Source organism: Pteronotus mesoamericanus, unplaced genomic scaffold (assembly GCF_021234165.1).
Source record: "Pteronotus mesoamericanus isolate MK-2021 breed Mesoamerican mustached bat unplaced genomic scaffold, CSHL_Meso_final contig_657, whole genome shotgun sequence".
In the NCBI taxonomy this organism is placed as follows: Eukaryota; Metazoa; Chordata; class Mammalia; order Chiroptera; family Mormoopidae; genus Pteronotus; species Pteronotus mesoamericanus.
Window position 1 is genome coordinate 21933810 of NW_026555229.1, and position 14910 is coordinate 21948719.

The window sequence follows — 14910 nt, forward strand, 5'->3', positions numbered from 1 at the left end:
CACCAAGGAAAAGGCGAGCCAGCCTTTCCCACCTGCTGGACTCTCCCCCCTCTCCCACGCACCACACAGCCCAGCGTGGCAGCCGGGCTCCCTTGCGCCGGGGGCCCCTCCTCTCGGGTAAGGAGCACCCCGGCCTGCCTCCCTGGCGCCCCGGCAGGAGGTTAACTGGACAGTGCTCCCCGAGCCCCCGGTCATGGTAAGAAATCCAAGCTGTCACTTGAAAAGCACCCGCACAGGAAAACCAGTGCCACCCCCCGAGGCCCCCCGCAGAGGCGGAGGGGCTGCACCCCGAGATGTCCACCCACAGCATCAGTGCAGGCATCCCGTCACCTGGGAAACAAACTCCGGGTTGCCTAGCGACTGCCGCCCTCCCCAACTTGGGCGAAACCCAGCCTGTGCCCCCGACCAGGCCGGGCAAGGAGAACACAGCAGGGGCTGGTCCACGGGACCCACGGGCCACCTGCCCACCCGCAGCCCCCGCGCCCGATACAGGACGAGGGGCAGGAAACGCAGGGGCTTGGACGAGGGAGGGATGCTGAGTGGAAACAGCTGGATGAGGGCGGGGGGAGCTGGAATCAGGGTCTGCACGAGGCCTGGGAGCCGGGGTAGGGCAGCCGAGGACCGAGCTTCTGGGGACCCCATGAGACGCTCAGCACGGAGGGCAAGGGGTGCTCAGCTGGGCTATGATCACGGTTCGCTTCCACAAAGAAGGGGCCGTGCTCCACATGCGCCCCAGGCCCCGGAGGGTCCCCGCCCACCTGCACGCCGGCGACCCAGTCACACCCCCGCCCTGGTCTTGCTGGCATCGGAGGTGGAAGGGCCCGGAAGTCCCCGGGACACGTCGGGGAGAAGAGGATGCAAGGAGACTTCCCACCTCATCTCACGTTGATTGACATCGTCAGTGCTGCCGACCGTCTGAACGCTTTCTGTGCACGAGGGTGCGGGCGCCACATTCGGGGTCAGGACCCACACAGGACGATGGCAAATGGCACGCGAGCTCAGGGGCGCGACCCGGGCCCGGAGGGTGTGCCCTATTTCCTCTACAGCCAAGGGTCTGGGGGGAGCCAAGGTGCAGCGTTTAATGAGGGGTCCCTGAAAAGGGAGGCTCGTCATCAACAGCTAGGCGACCAATCGCTAGGCACCGCTCCACCCCCCGGGACAAACGCCACAAACCCCCAGATGGACAAGAATCCCACAGTGTGGCTCTTCCCGTTTTCGTCATGGAGACCACAGACTACAGCAAGGAACCGCAGAGGACAACAGGGAACGACAAGGAACGACAAGGAACGACGGCAGCCGCCTCCCATGGTGCCGGGGGCACCTGCCGATGAGGGTCAGAGGGCCCGGTGGGCCCCTTTTGAGAGTCTCGCCGCCAGCGAACTCGCCCCACCCAGCGCAGAACTCCAGCTGCTCTGGGGCTTGTCCAGCGTTAACCTCGCAGGGCAGGAAGCTCAGGACAACCCTGGCACCCGCGACGGCCTGGTTTCAGGCCCTCCTCTGCACCAGCAGGGACAGGCTGGTCCCAGGGGACGGGACACAGCGCCCAGCTCGAGGCCAGCTCCCCGCCCCTGGGCCCGGCACTGCTGGGAGCTGCCACTGCACGCGATTCACTGTGAAATCAGAGACGCTCAGTGGGAAACAAGGCGACACCAGGTTGTGTCCCCAGAGACGCTGGGAAGGAGCCCACCCCAGGTGGCTGCGGAGGGGCCGGGGTCTGTGGGGTCCCGGGGCCCAGGGAGAGAGACCACGAGAGCTGGTGAGCACAGAGCGGCCGCAGGCCAGAGGGTGGCTCCCACGAAGTGGTTTGTTGTGACATGCGAGTTGCCAAGTGTTGCACAATTTGAGGGAAAAAGAAAAACGCAGTTACTCTTGGAAATCTCATCTTTGTTTCCACGTTGTCGTCTTTGGAAACTGTGTCCTCTCCTCGCTTTCCCAGATGAGCCCCCACTCCCAGGCCTCTCCCTGGACACGCCAGAACCCCACCCGAAGCCTGGACAGGTGCCAGGGGCCCCTCGCCCTCTGGAGGGAGCGCTCAGAGCTGCCCGCCGAGCAGCAGGGCGCCGGTGGGCCAGCGGTGAGCCGGGGGCCACGTGCAGCTGCGCCCCAGCGCTGCATGGACCTGGCCTGGCCTGGCGGGAGTAGCCGGAGTGACGGACTTTCTAAACAAGGCGGTGGCGATAGCCACACCACCGCTGCCCAAGCCGCCCCTGCAGCCCCGGCCCCGCCCTCCCACCGGGTCGCCAGCGACTCCCACGCAGTCCCGTCTCCCACAGTCAGGCTCTCCCGCCCCGCGGTGAACACAGCCACAGCTGCTGTGCTGTGCGTGTCGAGGAAGCCGCGGGGGAACCGGCTTCATTAAGCCCTCGGAGCACCTGGGGCGGCGGGGGGCGGGCGTTGGACTACTGGGGGACCCCCACGCGGGACTTCCTGGAAGGCCAGGGGATCCCATGGCGCATCTGTCCTGAGCCACGGCTCAGCTACAATTTCCACGTTGTCTGCACAGTCTTGTCTGCACAGTCGGCGGAGGCCCCTGGCGCGACAGCCGCTGGGAGGCCTCGGGAAGCAGATCAGCTTCTTTCAAGAAGCTCGGGTCCTAATGAGTCATGGCCACTCACGGGGCTGCTCTCAGGCCACCTGCCCTGTAGGTGGCTCCGGTCACAGGTGCACAGACAGCAGGCGGGGCAGGACGCGGAGGCCCAGACGCGCGGGCGCCGCTGACCCAGTTCAGCAGGACGCCTGTGCCTCCACCAAGACGAGCACCTGTCGTCCCTGACCAGCTCCCTGGAGTGACCCCGGGGAGCGGGCTCATTGGCCTCACCTTGGCGCTGCGCCCACTCCGCGCGGGAGCCTTGAACAGAGGGCGGGCAGGCACTTTCCCGTTTTGCAGCAGAGCTTGAAAACAAAACCCAGAACCGTGCACTGTGTGCTTGAAATCGTTCCTTCGGACGCCCACAAACTGGCCTCGGCTGCCTGGATACCCAGGCAGCCCTGCTGGCCCCTGTCATTGCCCTTGCCCGCCCCAAGGGAACCCCCTGATGCTCTGGACGCGGGGGCTGCCCCCCGCCCGCAGAGACCCAGTGTCAAAGGGGACCAGCCAGGCTGACCCACAGAACAGCAAGGACCCCACACACATCCTACAGCAAAGCAGCCAGGGCCACGAGGCCCTGGGGCTGTTCTGGGTGAAACGTTCTTTCTCCGAAGCCCGGCCCAGTGGGTGGTCCCGGGGCACAGAGTGGGGACAGATGGAGGGGTTAGGGCCGCAGATCTGGGCTTGGGGTGTGGCCGACCCCCAACTGTGGGGGTCCACAACGCCTAGCGCAGGGGACAGTCCCCGGGGCAGGCAACGGGCAGCTTATACACGGGGCTGGCACCACCTCAGCTGCCCCTTCTGGCTGGAGCACACCCTCTGCACCTCCTTTTACCAAAGGCTCTGAGACACCCCGACGCCCTCCCTCCGTGGCAGCCCTCCAGGGGACAAGCGGCAGCGCTGGGCGTGACCATAGCTAAGGAGGCAGGAACTCACCAAGGCCCACAGGGGGCTCCTGGCCGGTGCCCACCGTGTCCCTCCCAGACTCTGGCCCGGGCCCACTCTCCCCATGGAGACGGCCGCCACTCTGCTTCCAGCTCGCACGCCAGGTGCCCCGGGGCTCTGAGCGCCAGGGCCCAGCTTCCGGAGTCCTGCCTGCGCACCCCACGGCCCACTGGAAAGCCCGCCGGAACACTTGCCCCCTCGGCTTCCACGGCTGACTCGGCCGGCTGTACGCACCCAGGGGTCTCCTGTGCCCACCCACGATCAGGCACAGAGCAGACTCCGCGCCACGGGCCCGGACGCTGGGGACCGCCTCAGCGGGGCCTGAAATTGTAAACTGCTGATCTCAGGCAGTTTCCTTAGTGGCTTTTCTACACTTCACTGCATCCTATGTACCAGAACCACCGTGTCCATGGAAACCGAGGTTTGGGTGACAGGTGGTAAACAGGCAGACCCCGACACCGTCCGTGGGCACTATGGCCAGGAAATCAAGCCGGCCCGCGGGCTCCCGCCTGCTCAGACGGGCCGCTGTGCTGGGCCCGCCTTGTGAAGTTCCCGTGTAAACCCTGAGCCGCCTCCGTGAGGCCTCGCATGCCCGAGGGTGCAGGGTGGACGGAGGCAGGGCCTGCGCCTCCCCCGGGTCTGTTTCCCACCCGGGGCCACGTGCTCAACCCCAGGGCTCCCTACGGCACAACTGGGGACAGAGCCTGGGGCCCTGACTTCTGGGAGCCAAGGCTGGTCTTACAGCCCTCCCCCCCCCGCCGACGGCCACCTAGGGGTGACGCGCATCGAGAACCACCACCTGGGCTTTCTCCCAGCAGGGACGGCCCCTTCCCTCTGGGGCCCCATGCCTGGGTGGCACTATCATCGCTATGATCTTAGGCTGCTGGGAAGACCCCCTTCCAAACCTCCCTGGCGGGCGGGGTGCCCCTGGAGCCCTCAGCACCTCGGAGGCTGCACCCAGGCAAGCCGCAGGGCCCTGCAGGGTGGCGAGCGGCCTGCGGGGCGCCCGGTCCCCCGCCCCCAGCCACGCTCAGGGACACACGCCCCCCCCGGGCCTGGCGGACGGGGGACCCGGCCCAGGACACACTGGCTCGGCCCTGACTGCGCCCCCGGGACGACGCGCGGGCGACGGACGCGACCGCGGGGCTTCCAGGACCGTCCTTGCCGGAGATGCCCCCCTGGCCGGGCGGGAGGCGCCCCCCAGGGCGCTGGGGGAGGGGTGAGCTCAGGGCCATGGGGCAGCACAGGGACGACGGGTGGGGCGATGGACCACGACAGGGTCCCCTCCCTGCTCGGCGGCACTGGGGCGGCGACGAAGCCGGGCCCGTATCAGGCGCCCCCCTCCCGCGGCCCAGGGCTCCGCGGGTCCTGGGACTGTCCGTTACCGGGGCTGGGGCTGGGGCGGGGACCATGCCCCACACACTTCGGGAGCTCGGGGCGACCGGGTGGGGCCAGAGACAAGCTGCTCACCCTGCCCCTGTTCCTGCCGCGACGCACGCGTTGCGCACGCTGCTCACTGCTGGGGCTGGGGCTGGGGCTGGGGCTGGGGCTGGGGCTGGGGCTGGGGCTGGGGCTGGGGACAGGCCAGCCAGGCGCACGCCCCCTTGCACGCGCGCGCGGCCGCCCTGTGCCGATGAGCACGCCCCCCTCTCGGGACCGCGCTTCGCCGCACACCCAGCGGTCACTCTGAGGGCCCCACGGGAGGGGCATGGGGCCTTGCCCCCCCCCAGCCAGGGCTTTTCCCGAGGGGCCGCGCTCAGGACAAGGGCCCGATGCTCTGTGTGGGCCGGGGCCTGGGGCAGCCGCTGGGGTGGGACCTCCAGCGGTGGTGGCCGGGATTTCTCTTGAGTGTCTCTCAGGTTCTGAATACGGGCCCCTGGCCACAACAGCGGGGGACGTTTGAGAAAAATACAATGAAATAAAGATGCGAAGAGACAGAACGGGTGCCCGAGGGATCTGAGGGCGGCAGGAGCCGCACGCCTGCTGACTGGACTTCACAGGAACCCCCAACCCTGCAGCGCACCCCCACGGCCACGTTCTCGCACCCACGGGAGCGTTGGGAGGGCCCCCGCCCCCTGCGGGGCTTTGGCACAGTCGGCGGGGACGGAGTGGCCCCTGAGGCCATAGACACCCTACTCTTTAAAAAAGGACGCCTCCGTTTGTCCCTAAGCACAGGAAGAAGGCGCTGCCAGCAGGGCGGAACCTGGCTGTCGGGCACACACGGAGCGGCTGTGGGCGCCCTGCCCAGCGGGCGCGCCTCTCCCCGGTCCTGCTGGGGCCAAGGCCGCCGCCCGGAGCCCAGGACAGCTTCCCTGCCCCCTCCCGGTCGCCAGCCCCTCCCCTGGAAGCAGGAGGACCGAGGCCAGGGGGGCCTCTCAGGGTTAGTAGGCGCTCCTCCCGGCGGCTCCCCGGCAGACCCAGGGTTATTTTTCTAGCCGTGCGTCCTGGGCCAAGTGCCCAGGAATGCAAACGCTGCCCTGCTCCCGGCTACGGCAGCCGCTGGGGTGGGGATGGAGACCAAGAGGCCCAAGGGCTTCAGCAAACTCAGTTATTCACGTGGCCCTGAAACCAGAAAGGAAAGTGACTGTGAAGGGCCCTTTAACAGGCTTGCTGTCCAGGGGGCCGCCCTTGGGTCCCAGCGTCCAGGAAGCTGATTTTCCCAAGCACCGCAGCTGGTCAGACATCCTCTCCCTGTCCGTTTCCTCTGTAGCTTTTTGTTGAAATCAAATGACTTTTAACACGTTGCAGGCTTCGAGCCCAATCCACAGGAAAACAGCAGAAGCTACCACAAAGTTGCATTTATTCCTCCAAATAAAAAGCATCTACCAGGATGGTCCCCAGCCAGGAGGCTGGCTGTAAGCTCTGCGGACAGCGGTCGGGGGGTGAGGGCGGCGGGCGGCGCGCGCTCCCCTCTCCCCGGCAGGGCCTCGTCGTGGGGGAAGAGTGGCCGCTTCCCCTTGGACTCAGGGATCCCTCCTGGAGGGCGGGCCCGAGGGAGAGGCAGGCACCCCAGACCGGACGTCGCTGTTGGCTGCAGAAGAGGCCTCGCCCACCCCAGCCTGACAGGTCAGCTCAGCAACTCCATCTGGATGAGGCGCTGGGGAAATGAGCAAAGACTCAAAGATGACACGTGGGAAGCTGTCACAGGGCAGTGGAGAGGGAACGTCAAGGACGGGCCGGGCACAGTTTGGGAGATGAGAAAGGAAAGCACAGCCGCAGGCCTCACGGGGCTGCTCTGGACAGCGGGTCGAGGGCTCGCGCGGAGACGGCTCCGGGGGACGGCCCGTCGGCCCCACCCAGGCACGACGGGGACGCAGGTGCTCGCCTCCCAGTCTCACCTTCCTGGCCCTCCGCCTCCACCTGCTCGGCCTCCCCGTGGGTGTGCAGAGCCGCTCCCGAGAGCCGGGCTCGCTGCACCCTCGCGGGACCTAAGAACACGGACGCCCCATTTCCTCGCCCTCCCCGCAGGCAGGCGGCTGACCGGGCGCCAGCGCATGGGCGATGGGGCCCTCAGCGCCCTCTGGGAGGCCCAGCACCCCACCGCCACGCCTGGGGATGTGAGCCTCAGGCATTTCAGCTTAAAAAGGGAGCGCCCACAGTTTCCCCAGGAATTCAGATGGAGGGAACCTTGTCAAGTTCCCTGGAATGGTGACAGCCACCACTGTTTCCAGGGCCGGGGGAGCCTGGCCTCTCTCAGGCTGCCCCCAACCCGGGTCCTCGTGGAGGGGCAGGGGTGCAGCCGGCAGAGGTGACATTTCCTCATCCAGCTGGCCCTGGCTCCTGGTACCTGGGTACCGGGGCTGGACCCAGCGTCAGGGTGTGTGCTTGCTGGGTTCCCTGCTGCCCACCTGAGCTCGGCACCGGTTACACCTCGAGTGGGTCATGCCACTTGCGAACTCTTCCTGGGGTCAGTTCTCCATGGCGCTTGGGAAAGCACGCCCCCCGCCCCCCGCAAGTGGCCCACCCTCTTTGGGGGCTCCGATGCTCTCCCAACCGCCGGACAGAGCCGACCTCTGCCCCCTGCTGTCTGACTACAGCCGTGGCAGAGGATCTTGTGTGTGAGTCCTTTACCAAAACCCACCAGAAAGTGCTGTGTTCCGGGCAGCTCCGCCGGGGAGCGGCAGCACGTGGCTCGGTTCCACAGGGGTCCCCACCGCTGATGTGGGCCAGCCAGTTACGGGTTACAAGTGTTATTTCTCCCTCATAAACTTAAAAACTCTACCAGGTGCAAGCCACAGGTGGAAAAAAAAATAAGACAGCTTCAGGATTCTTGCCTCATGATCTTGGGGACACGATGCCAGCTCCGGACGCCGAGAGACCTTTCCTGCTAATACATGTTCGTTCTCTCTTAAAAGCCCGTCGCCCTTCTTCCGAAGCCTGGTTGGAAACCGTCAGACATGGGGTGTGTGGCTCCGCCTCTGGCTGCCCCTGCCCCCGCCCCTGCCCCGCGGGGCTCCCGAGTGACGGGCGGGGCCGGGACACTCCCACGTAGAGACAGACTCGGGGTGGCTCAAAGACCCCCGAGCTAACACGGGACGAGAGAGGCACGAAGAGTCACGAACGACCTTGGGTGATGACACTAAAAGCACGTCAGCCAAAGGAAGACAATTAACTGGACTTCATTAAAATGAAAGATTCTGTGTTTCATGGACACTATCAAGAACCTGAAAAGATTAAAAAAAAAAAAAAAAAAAGGAAAAAAAAAAGGGACAACATTTGCAAATCATGCATCTAATACCAAGAACCAGGAAGGACTCCCAGTCTGGCTTCCACAGAAGACCCGGGCCACGCACCAGGCCCGCGAAGCTGAATGAATCCTGGCACCAGACGCTCAAGAGCAGGGCCCCGTGAGAACGTCACGGGGTGGGCGGGGAGCCGGTCGGCGCCTGTGCCCTTGGGCCCTGCAAACCTTCCAGGAGAACCTGACCTGCGCTGCGGAGGGCGGAAAACGATACTACGATGAAACACAAAACTATGAGTCACCCAAACACCCCCAGAGAGCAGACACAGCCGGCTTGTGCTGGGAGACTCGGGCCCCCTCGGGACACACGCGAGGGGGCTGGGGACAGGAACGTGCCGGGCCAGCCAGTGTCCCACCGCAGGGGGATCGGCTCCCAGTTCCTTTAAAGCAACGCACAGGAGGGCAGAGCACGGGCCGCCCTCCTTCACTGCCCTCCCGGGGCCGGCTGGGCAGGGGGGAAACGAGGAAAATGCGCGGAGCGCGCAGCATCCTCCGCCGCGCCCCCCGCCCCCCGGCCAGGGACCCATTTCACAGGGAAGGGGTGGGGCTTCCCAGCCTCTTCAGCCAAGGACTGGGGTTCAAACATAAGTCCCCCCGCGACTCCCCAGACCACGCTCCTCGTTGGGTCACCGACACGCACCCCTGCAGAGGGGTCTGAGCTGTGGGAGCCGTGCTGGGCAAGAGCTGGGTTCACAGAAATTCCCAGACACCCGGGTCTGTGAGAGCCCCATCGGGCGGCCCTTTGTCCCTCTGCCGGCGGCTGCCTGTCTGGCACGGACAGAGCCGCCACCTCCCCACCCAGGAGGCCAGAGGAGGCTGCTTCGAGGGACACAGCCAGGGACTAGCCCCACAGCCCAGCACACTGCCTCCCGGCCTGAGAGGTGCCCGAAAGAACGACAATGTAAAAGAAGCACCATTCCAAAGCGGGCCAGCCTGTGGCCAAGGCCAAGGCCAAGGCCAAGGCGGCTTCCGGATCTTCACACTCCCACTGTTCTTTCCTCCGCGGCCGCTGCATTCCTGTAGCCTGCGAGGCCTGTTTCACCGCTACCCTTGCTCAACACATGTGGAAACAGGAGCAGAGAACCTAATGCACTTGCCCAAAGACACACAGCAGACTGTGTACATCCATGCCACGCCTCCAACTACTTCACGGGTCGAAATCCTACTTCTGGCTCCATGGCTTGTCCAGGAGCCCAGGAAGGGAACTGAGGAACCCATAGTCAGCCCAGTACCACCAGTACAACCAGCTACAAGAACGAACGGCAATGCCAAGATCAGGCCGAGTCCAGTCTGGGAGGAGGACACGGCCAAGGTGCCGGCTCTCCCAGGCGCTGAGGGGCGAGAGACCATTATCCCTCTTTGGGAGAGGCGATGGCTGGAAACCACACCCGAGCCAGTGAGCTCCCATGGCGGAGGGCAGGGATCGAGGGGGCCCCGAGGGCGGGGAACAGCCACAGCCGGGGCCTCAAATGCAGAGGCCAGGGGCAGGGGAGCACTCGACCCGGAAAGGCTGGCTGCCGGCCCCCGGAGGTGCGCGGCTCCACCCCAGCCCAGAGAGGAGGGCGGCTCTGCAGAAGAACGGGCCCTGGCCAGCGCGGGGGACTGGCCAGCGCAGGGACAGCCCTGCTGGTGGCCCTGGGGCCCATTCTAGTTCCTGTCCCACGAGGCAGGAACTTCTCGAGCACGGAGGTCAGTGTCCTCTCTGCAGGTAACACCTGGGAGATGGCCCGGGGGCCGCAGAGCGGCAGCCACCCCCACCCCCAGGTGCTGGCCGGGCGGTGGCTCTGGTGCCCGCGCCGTGCCCAGCCTTCCCGCTAGGCACCGCCCAGGTGTGCCAGGCTCCCAGAGGCCCGTGTGTGCCTCACCCCTGTGCCCAAATGTCCCTGTGACTGAGAAGGGAGAGTTGGTCAGGCCCACGCTTTTCAGGCTGCTTCTGCTGAGGGAGTGGGGGAGGGGGTGCCCGCTGCTCCGTCCTGGCTCCAGCCTGGGAGTGTGAGGGGAGGGTCATCACCCTGGAGACCAATGAACTGTGGGCACCCCCTCCCGCCCCTGTTTACAGCCTCTTCAGAAGCTAAGGACGCAGGCGGAGCCTCCAGGCGCACGCAGCCTCGACAGGAGCCGCCCTCCACTCTGATGGGACTAAGGGCTCCGCTGGGGGACTTCCTGCAGCCACACCAAACAAGGCCGCGAGGTGGCCCACTCTGGTGACCGGACATCGTGGCAGCCACTAGCGGGTCAAAGCCCCTCAGTAAAGGGGCCACAGACAACCTTGCAGCCCCCGGTGACTGGAGCGGGGTCTGAGCTGCACCCCGCATGCTGGCTGGAAGGGAAGGGGGTGCCCTGAGGGAGAGGGGGCGAGGGCCGTGCTGCTCACTCCTGGGCCTGAGCCCCGGGCCCTCCGCAGCCTGGGCTCGGCCATGTTTTGGGACCAAACTAGGAAAATGGCCGCAGCACTGCTGTTTGCACGCATCCGCCACAGGGAGGGCTCGGCGGCGGCAGCAAACCCTCGGCCGTGGCTGATACCATGCGGCGAGGGGGAGGGCGCCTCGCCCGTGACAGCCACAGCCGGGAGGCTCTGCGGCTCGCGCCCCGGGAGCAGGTCAGCGCGCGGGCGGCAGACCTGCCAGGCGCTGGGCCTCCCGCGGGCCCCTCCGCCCCCGATGGCCGGTGCCCGTTGTTTAGACCAAGAAAGCCAGCCTGATGAGGCAGGTGGTTCACGGCCCCCGACAAACACACACGTGAGAACACCAAAAGCGCACATGAACGCAACCAGGCCGGGGACACAAACCGCCCACCCATGGTGAGCACAGGCTGCCTCTGCCCGGGGCCGGCCGGCTCCCCGCCCCGCCCCCCGCCCCAGGCGAGAAGGAAGCAGGCGGAGACCAAGGCTAAGTTCGCTCAGGCTGGAGGCGCAAGTAAAGGCCTTGCCGCCGCCGCTGCCTCCTGGGGAGGCGGGGGCGGGGGGCATGGCCTGCGCGAGGTTCCAGGCTCTGGACTGGAGGCCTGTGGGGCGTCCGTACAGTGGAAATGCTGTCCTCTCGGGGCAAAGGGTCTCCCCAGGAGCCTGCCGGCGGGTAGGTTCCAGCAGACCCACATCTGGCTGCTGATTCCAGGCCTGCCATGCAAAACGCCACTTGCACCGGCTGCACGTCCCCGGGAAGTGAGCGCCGCTGCTACCGCGCCCCCGCCCCACCACACCGCTTTACGGGAGGGTCACGGGAGGGTCCCAGTGAGACCCTGAAGGACAGGGACAGCTCAGCTGAGATGCTTTGACAGGGAAATGTACATGCTGGCCGACTTCCGACTTCTGACCTCCACGCAGAGGAAGCCATCAATGACCCTCTGGGCCGCAGAACCGCGCTAAGGAGCACCCACCAGGCTACTTAAATGACACCCCTCCCTCCACCCCAGACGACAGAGAATATTTTTGTTAGAAGACGGTGCAAAATTAACAGAGAAAGGAGAAAATAAGGCAATTTAACAGGTCCTCCTTCAGCAAACCTTTCCAGGACTTCAACAAGGAGATAATCTTTCTGTGATTGTGACCAAACCCTCCCGTTGCTTAGCAACACGTAATTAAGGAATATGTTTTCAGATCCGCTTTGCAGGCCCGGCCATTATCAGATGAAATTACTGGAGCCACAAATGTCAGTGCCATGCAAATTAGTTGGTTGCAAAGAAGGAATGCTTGACCGGGAGGCGGGAGCACAGGCCTGCGGAAACTGTCCGACTTCTCTGCCGTCACGCGGGGGGTGGGGGGGAGAGGCAAGTAAACTGATCAGACTTAAAACACATCCGTACATGAAACGAAACCCAGAATCAACAGTGAGAAACAGCAGAAAAATCCAGCCAGTCACTGTCTCCCTCTGGAAACACACGAAGGGCCTGGAGATCAACCTGCGCAGGATCAACCACTGTTTCTGTCTGTCGGGGGCCAACATGGCACCAGCTCCCCAACGTGAGAGCGAAGCCCAAGGCAGCGCCTCCCGGCCGCTCGGTCGGGCCCCCGGCCCCACCCACCGCTTTGTGACGGGTGTTTGCACCCTGATTTCCACACCACCATCTTTACCCTCTAGTAAGCGTTATTCAGGAATAATATAAAAAAACATTTGATTTTTAAAAATTATGCTGGGGAGGCAAGAGTAAAGAAAAGGAGACAAATTCACACCTCAACACCATCCAAGAATAAACAAAAACTCTAAGTGGGGCTCCGAGGGGCCCGCCGGGGAGCGCCCCAGCACGCCCAAGGGGGTGTGCACCAGAAATCACGCAGAAACATCCAGGCCCCTTGTCTGCTCCTCAGCCTGGACACACAGCCTCCCCACAGGGAGGCAGAACCGCTCCCCCCCACCCCCCAGTGTGCCAGGCTCACTGTTCCTGGGAGAGGGTGTTCTAAGGACCCCAGCCTCTTGCTTCGTCGGCCCTGCCTCTGACACAGCGCAGGCCGTTCAGCGGCACGCTTCCACGCCACGGCGCACAGCCTAGGGCGGGGGGTGGGGGGGTGTGTGGCAGGCGGTGCCGGACAGGGCCTGACCCCTCCGCAGCCACCCCTGAGGAGCTGATGGCGTTGGTCTGTCCTCCATCCTCCCTAACACAGAGCCATGCTTCATGATTGTAAAGGGAAACCACACATCGACCTGAGCTCAACGAGAGAAGCGGACGGCCGCGCGGTCCCCACGGGTCCCCGTGTCAATGGGCTAGGCTGGGAGCTGGCCACGCTGCCGTGTTGTGTGTGTTGGATCTCTCTGGGCTTGGCCTGAGAACACCAAGAACGCCAGGACCAGCCGCCCCGCGCTCAGACTCCTGCCTTCCTGCCTGTCCCCTCAGCATACCCAGGGAGGCAGGGCGGGGAGGGAGCGTTACTTGGTTCCGGGGCGAGCATGGTGGACACGATGATGGGGGCCCCCGTCCGCCGGGCCACCTTCTGATAGGGCGCGTGAGGCATGTGGAGGCTCTGGCTGGCTGGCGGCAGGGCGGGCGGCTCGGCGGACACGCTGGACTTCTGCAGGAGCTGGGCGCCGCCGGGGGGGCCAGCCAGGGCCCGCTCCCGCTTTAGCAGCTCCATGGGCACCGTGTAGGCCGTGGAGTAGGCCGTCCTGGGGCCCGGGTTGGTCAGGGCCACCCCCGCCTGCGGGGGATACGGAGCGCCCAGCCGCACGGTCAGGGCGCACGGGGCGGGAGAGCTGTACCCGGAGTTGGAGGGGAAGGGAGGGGCGTGGGCACCCGACCCTGGGGCAGAGTAGGTGGCTGCCGGCTCCAGCAGGTGCTGGGAGGGGGCGCTGGAGGGGCGGCGCGCCAGGTCCCCGGCTCGGGTGGGGGCCGCCTGCAGGGGACCCAGGGCCTGGGGCGGGAGGCCTGGGGCGCCCAGGGAGGACCAGTCGCCGAGGAGCTCGTCGCGGTGACTGAAGCTGCTGGAGCGGGCCCGGGGTGGGGGCGCCGCCTGGCCCTGCCTCCGCAGCTGCATCTCGGCCCGGCAGCTGCTGGCCAGGCGGCCCAGGACGCGGGCCTGGCCCAGGTTGGGCGCGACGCACTTGATGTCTGCGTCCTCCATGGTGGCCAGGACGGCGGGGGAGTCGAAGCCCTGCCGCAGCAGGGCCACCAGCGTGGCCTCCGCCACACCCTCGGCCCGCAGCAGCGCCAGGAACTCGGGCCGCACGCCGCTCGTGCTGCTGGGCTCCTGGAAGCAGGACAGGTCAGCCTCGCAGCTCTCATGGGCCATCTTGGTGGGGACGCTCTCCTGCCCGTAGCCGCGACTCAGGGCGCCCGGCACCGTCCCCGGGCCATCTTCCAAGGCAGCGGCGTTAGTGGGGTCCACGACCAGGCACGTGGGGGCCGCCTGCCTGGCGGGGGCGGGGTCCACGGGCCTCTCACCAACACCGATGTCGCTGTAGACCTGGCCAGCGGCATAGCCTGCCGCCTCTGCCCGGTACCTGCCGTGGGCTGGCTCGCCGGCGTGGCGCGAGGGCGACGAGGCCCCGCTCTGCGCCCGCTGCCCTGAAGCCGTCATTTTACCTGCAGGGTCCCGGCACAGGTGGGCGGCATCCCGCAGGGCAGGGGCCCGGCCTTGCACTTGCTCCCACGTCACCCTGGTGCCAAGCACGCCGCAGCCGGCCAGGGAGCGGCCAGCTGCGGGGTCCCGGTGCTGGCGCGGCTCTCTGGGCACCTGCGCGGCTCCAGATGGGTCGCCGTAGTAACCCTGCGGTAGCAGGGTGCCGCGCGTGGCCATCACCGCCTGCCTGCTGTCGTAAAAGGTGAAGTCGGGGACAGAGCTCTTCCTGCCGGCCACCGCGCTGTAGAAGACCCCATGGCAGACATCGGGCGCGGGCTCGTACCAGGGCCCCTCGCGGCCTCCACCTGCCAGGGGGCCGCTGCGGCCCGGAGCCTCGGCCGCCGCCCAGGGGTCCTCGCACCAGCCGGCGGCGTCCCAGCTCTGAGAGCGCCCGATGCCGACATGCCTGCTGGGCACCGGCATGGGCACAGGCGGAGGTCCTTCCCTATGGATCTTCAGCCACACACATCAAAACCGGCCGGGCTGTGCGGGGGCCTCCCAAGCCGGCGCGGACAACCAACGGCGGGTTTCCTATTGCAGAGGACGGCCTGAATTATTAATCCTCGAAACCTTAGCAGACAAAGCGCT

The 14910-nt window shown here is 66.0% G+C and overlaps 1 protein-coding gene across 7 annotated transcripts in view; it reads right to left on the minus strand.

The window, feature by feature from the left end:
* CTBP2 (C-terminal binding protein 2) overlaps window positions 1-14910 on the minus strand; it is a 135681-nt gene that overhangs the window by 12188 nt on the left and 108583 nt on the right. The window contains exon 1 of one of the 7 annotated variants that reach the window (XM_054581671.1): window positions 13137-14745. The exons of the other annotated variants lie outside the window; for them this stretch is intronic. Within the exon in view, the coding sequence (XP_054437646.1) occupies window positions 13137-14745 (1609 nt within the window). Of the gene's footprint in view, window positions 1-13136; window positions 14746-14910 lie in introns of those variants that run through there. 7 annotated transcript variants of the gene reach the window in all.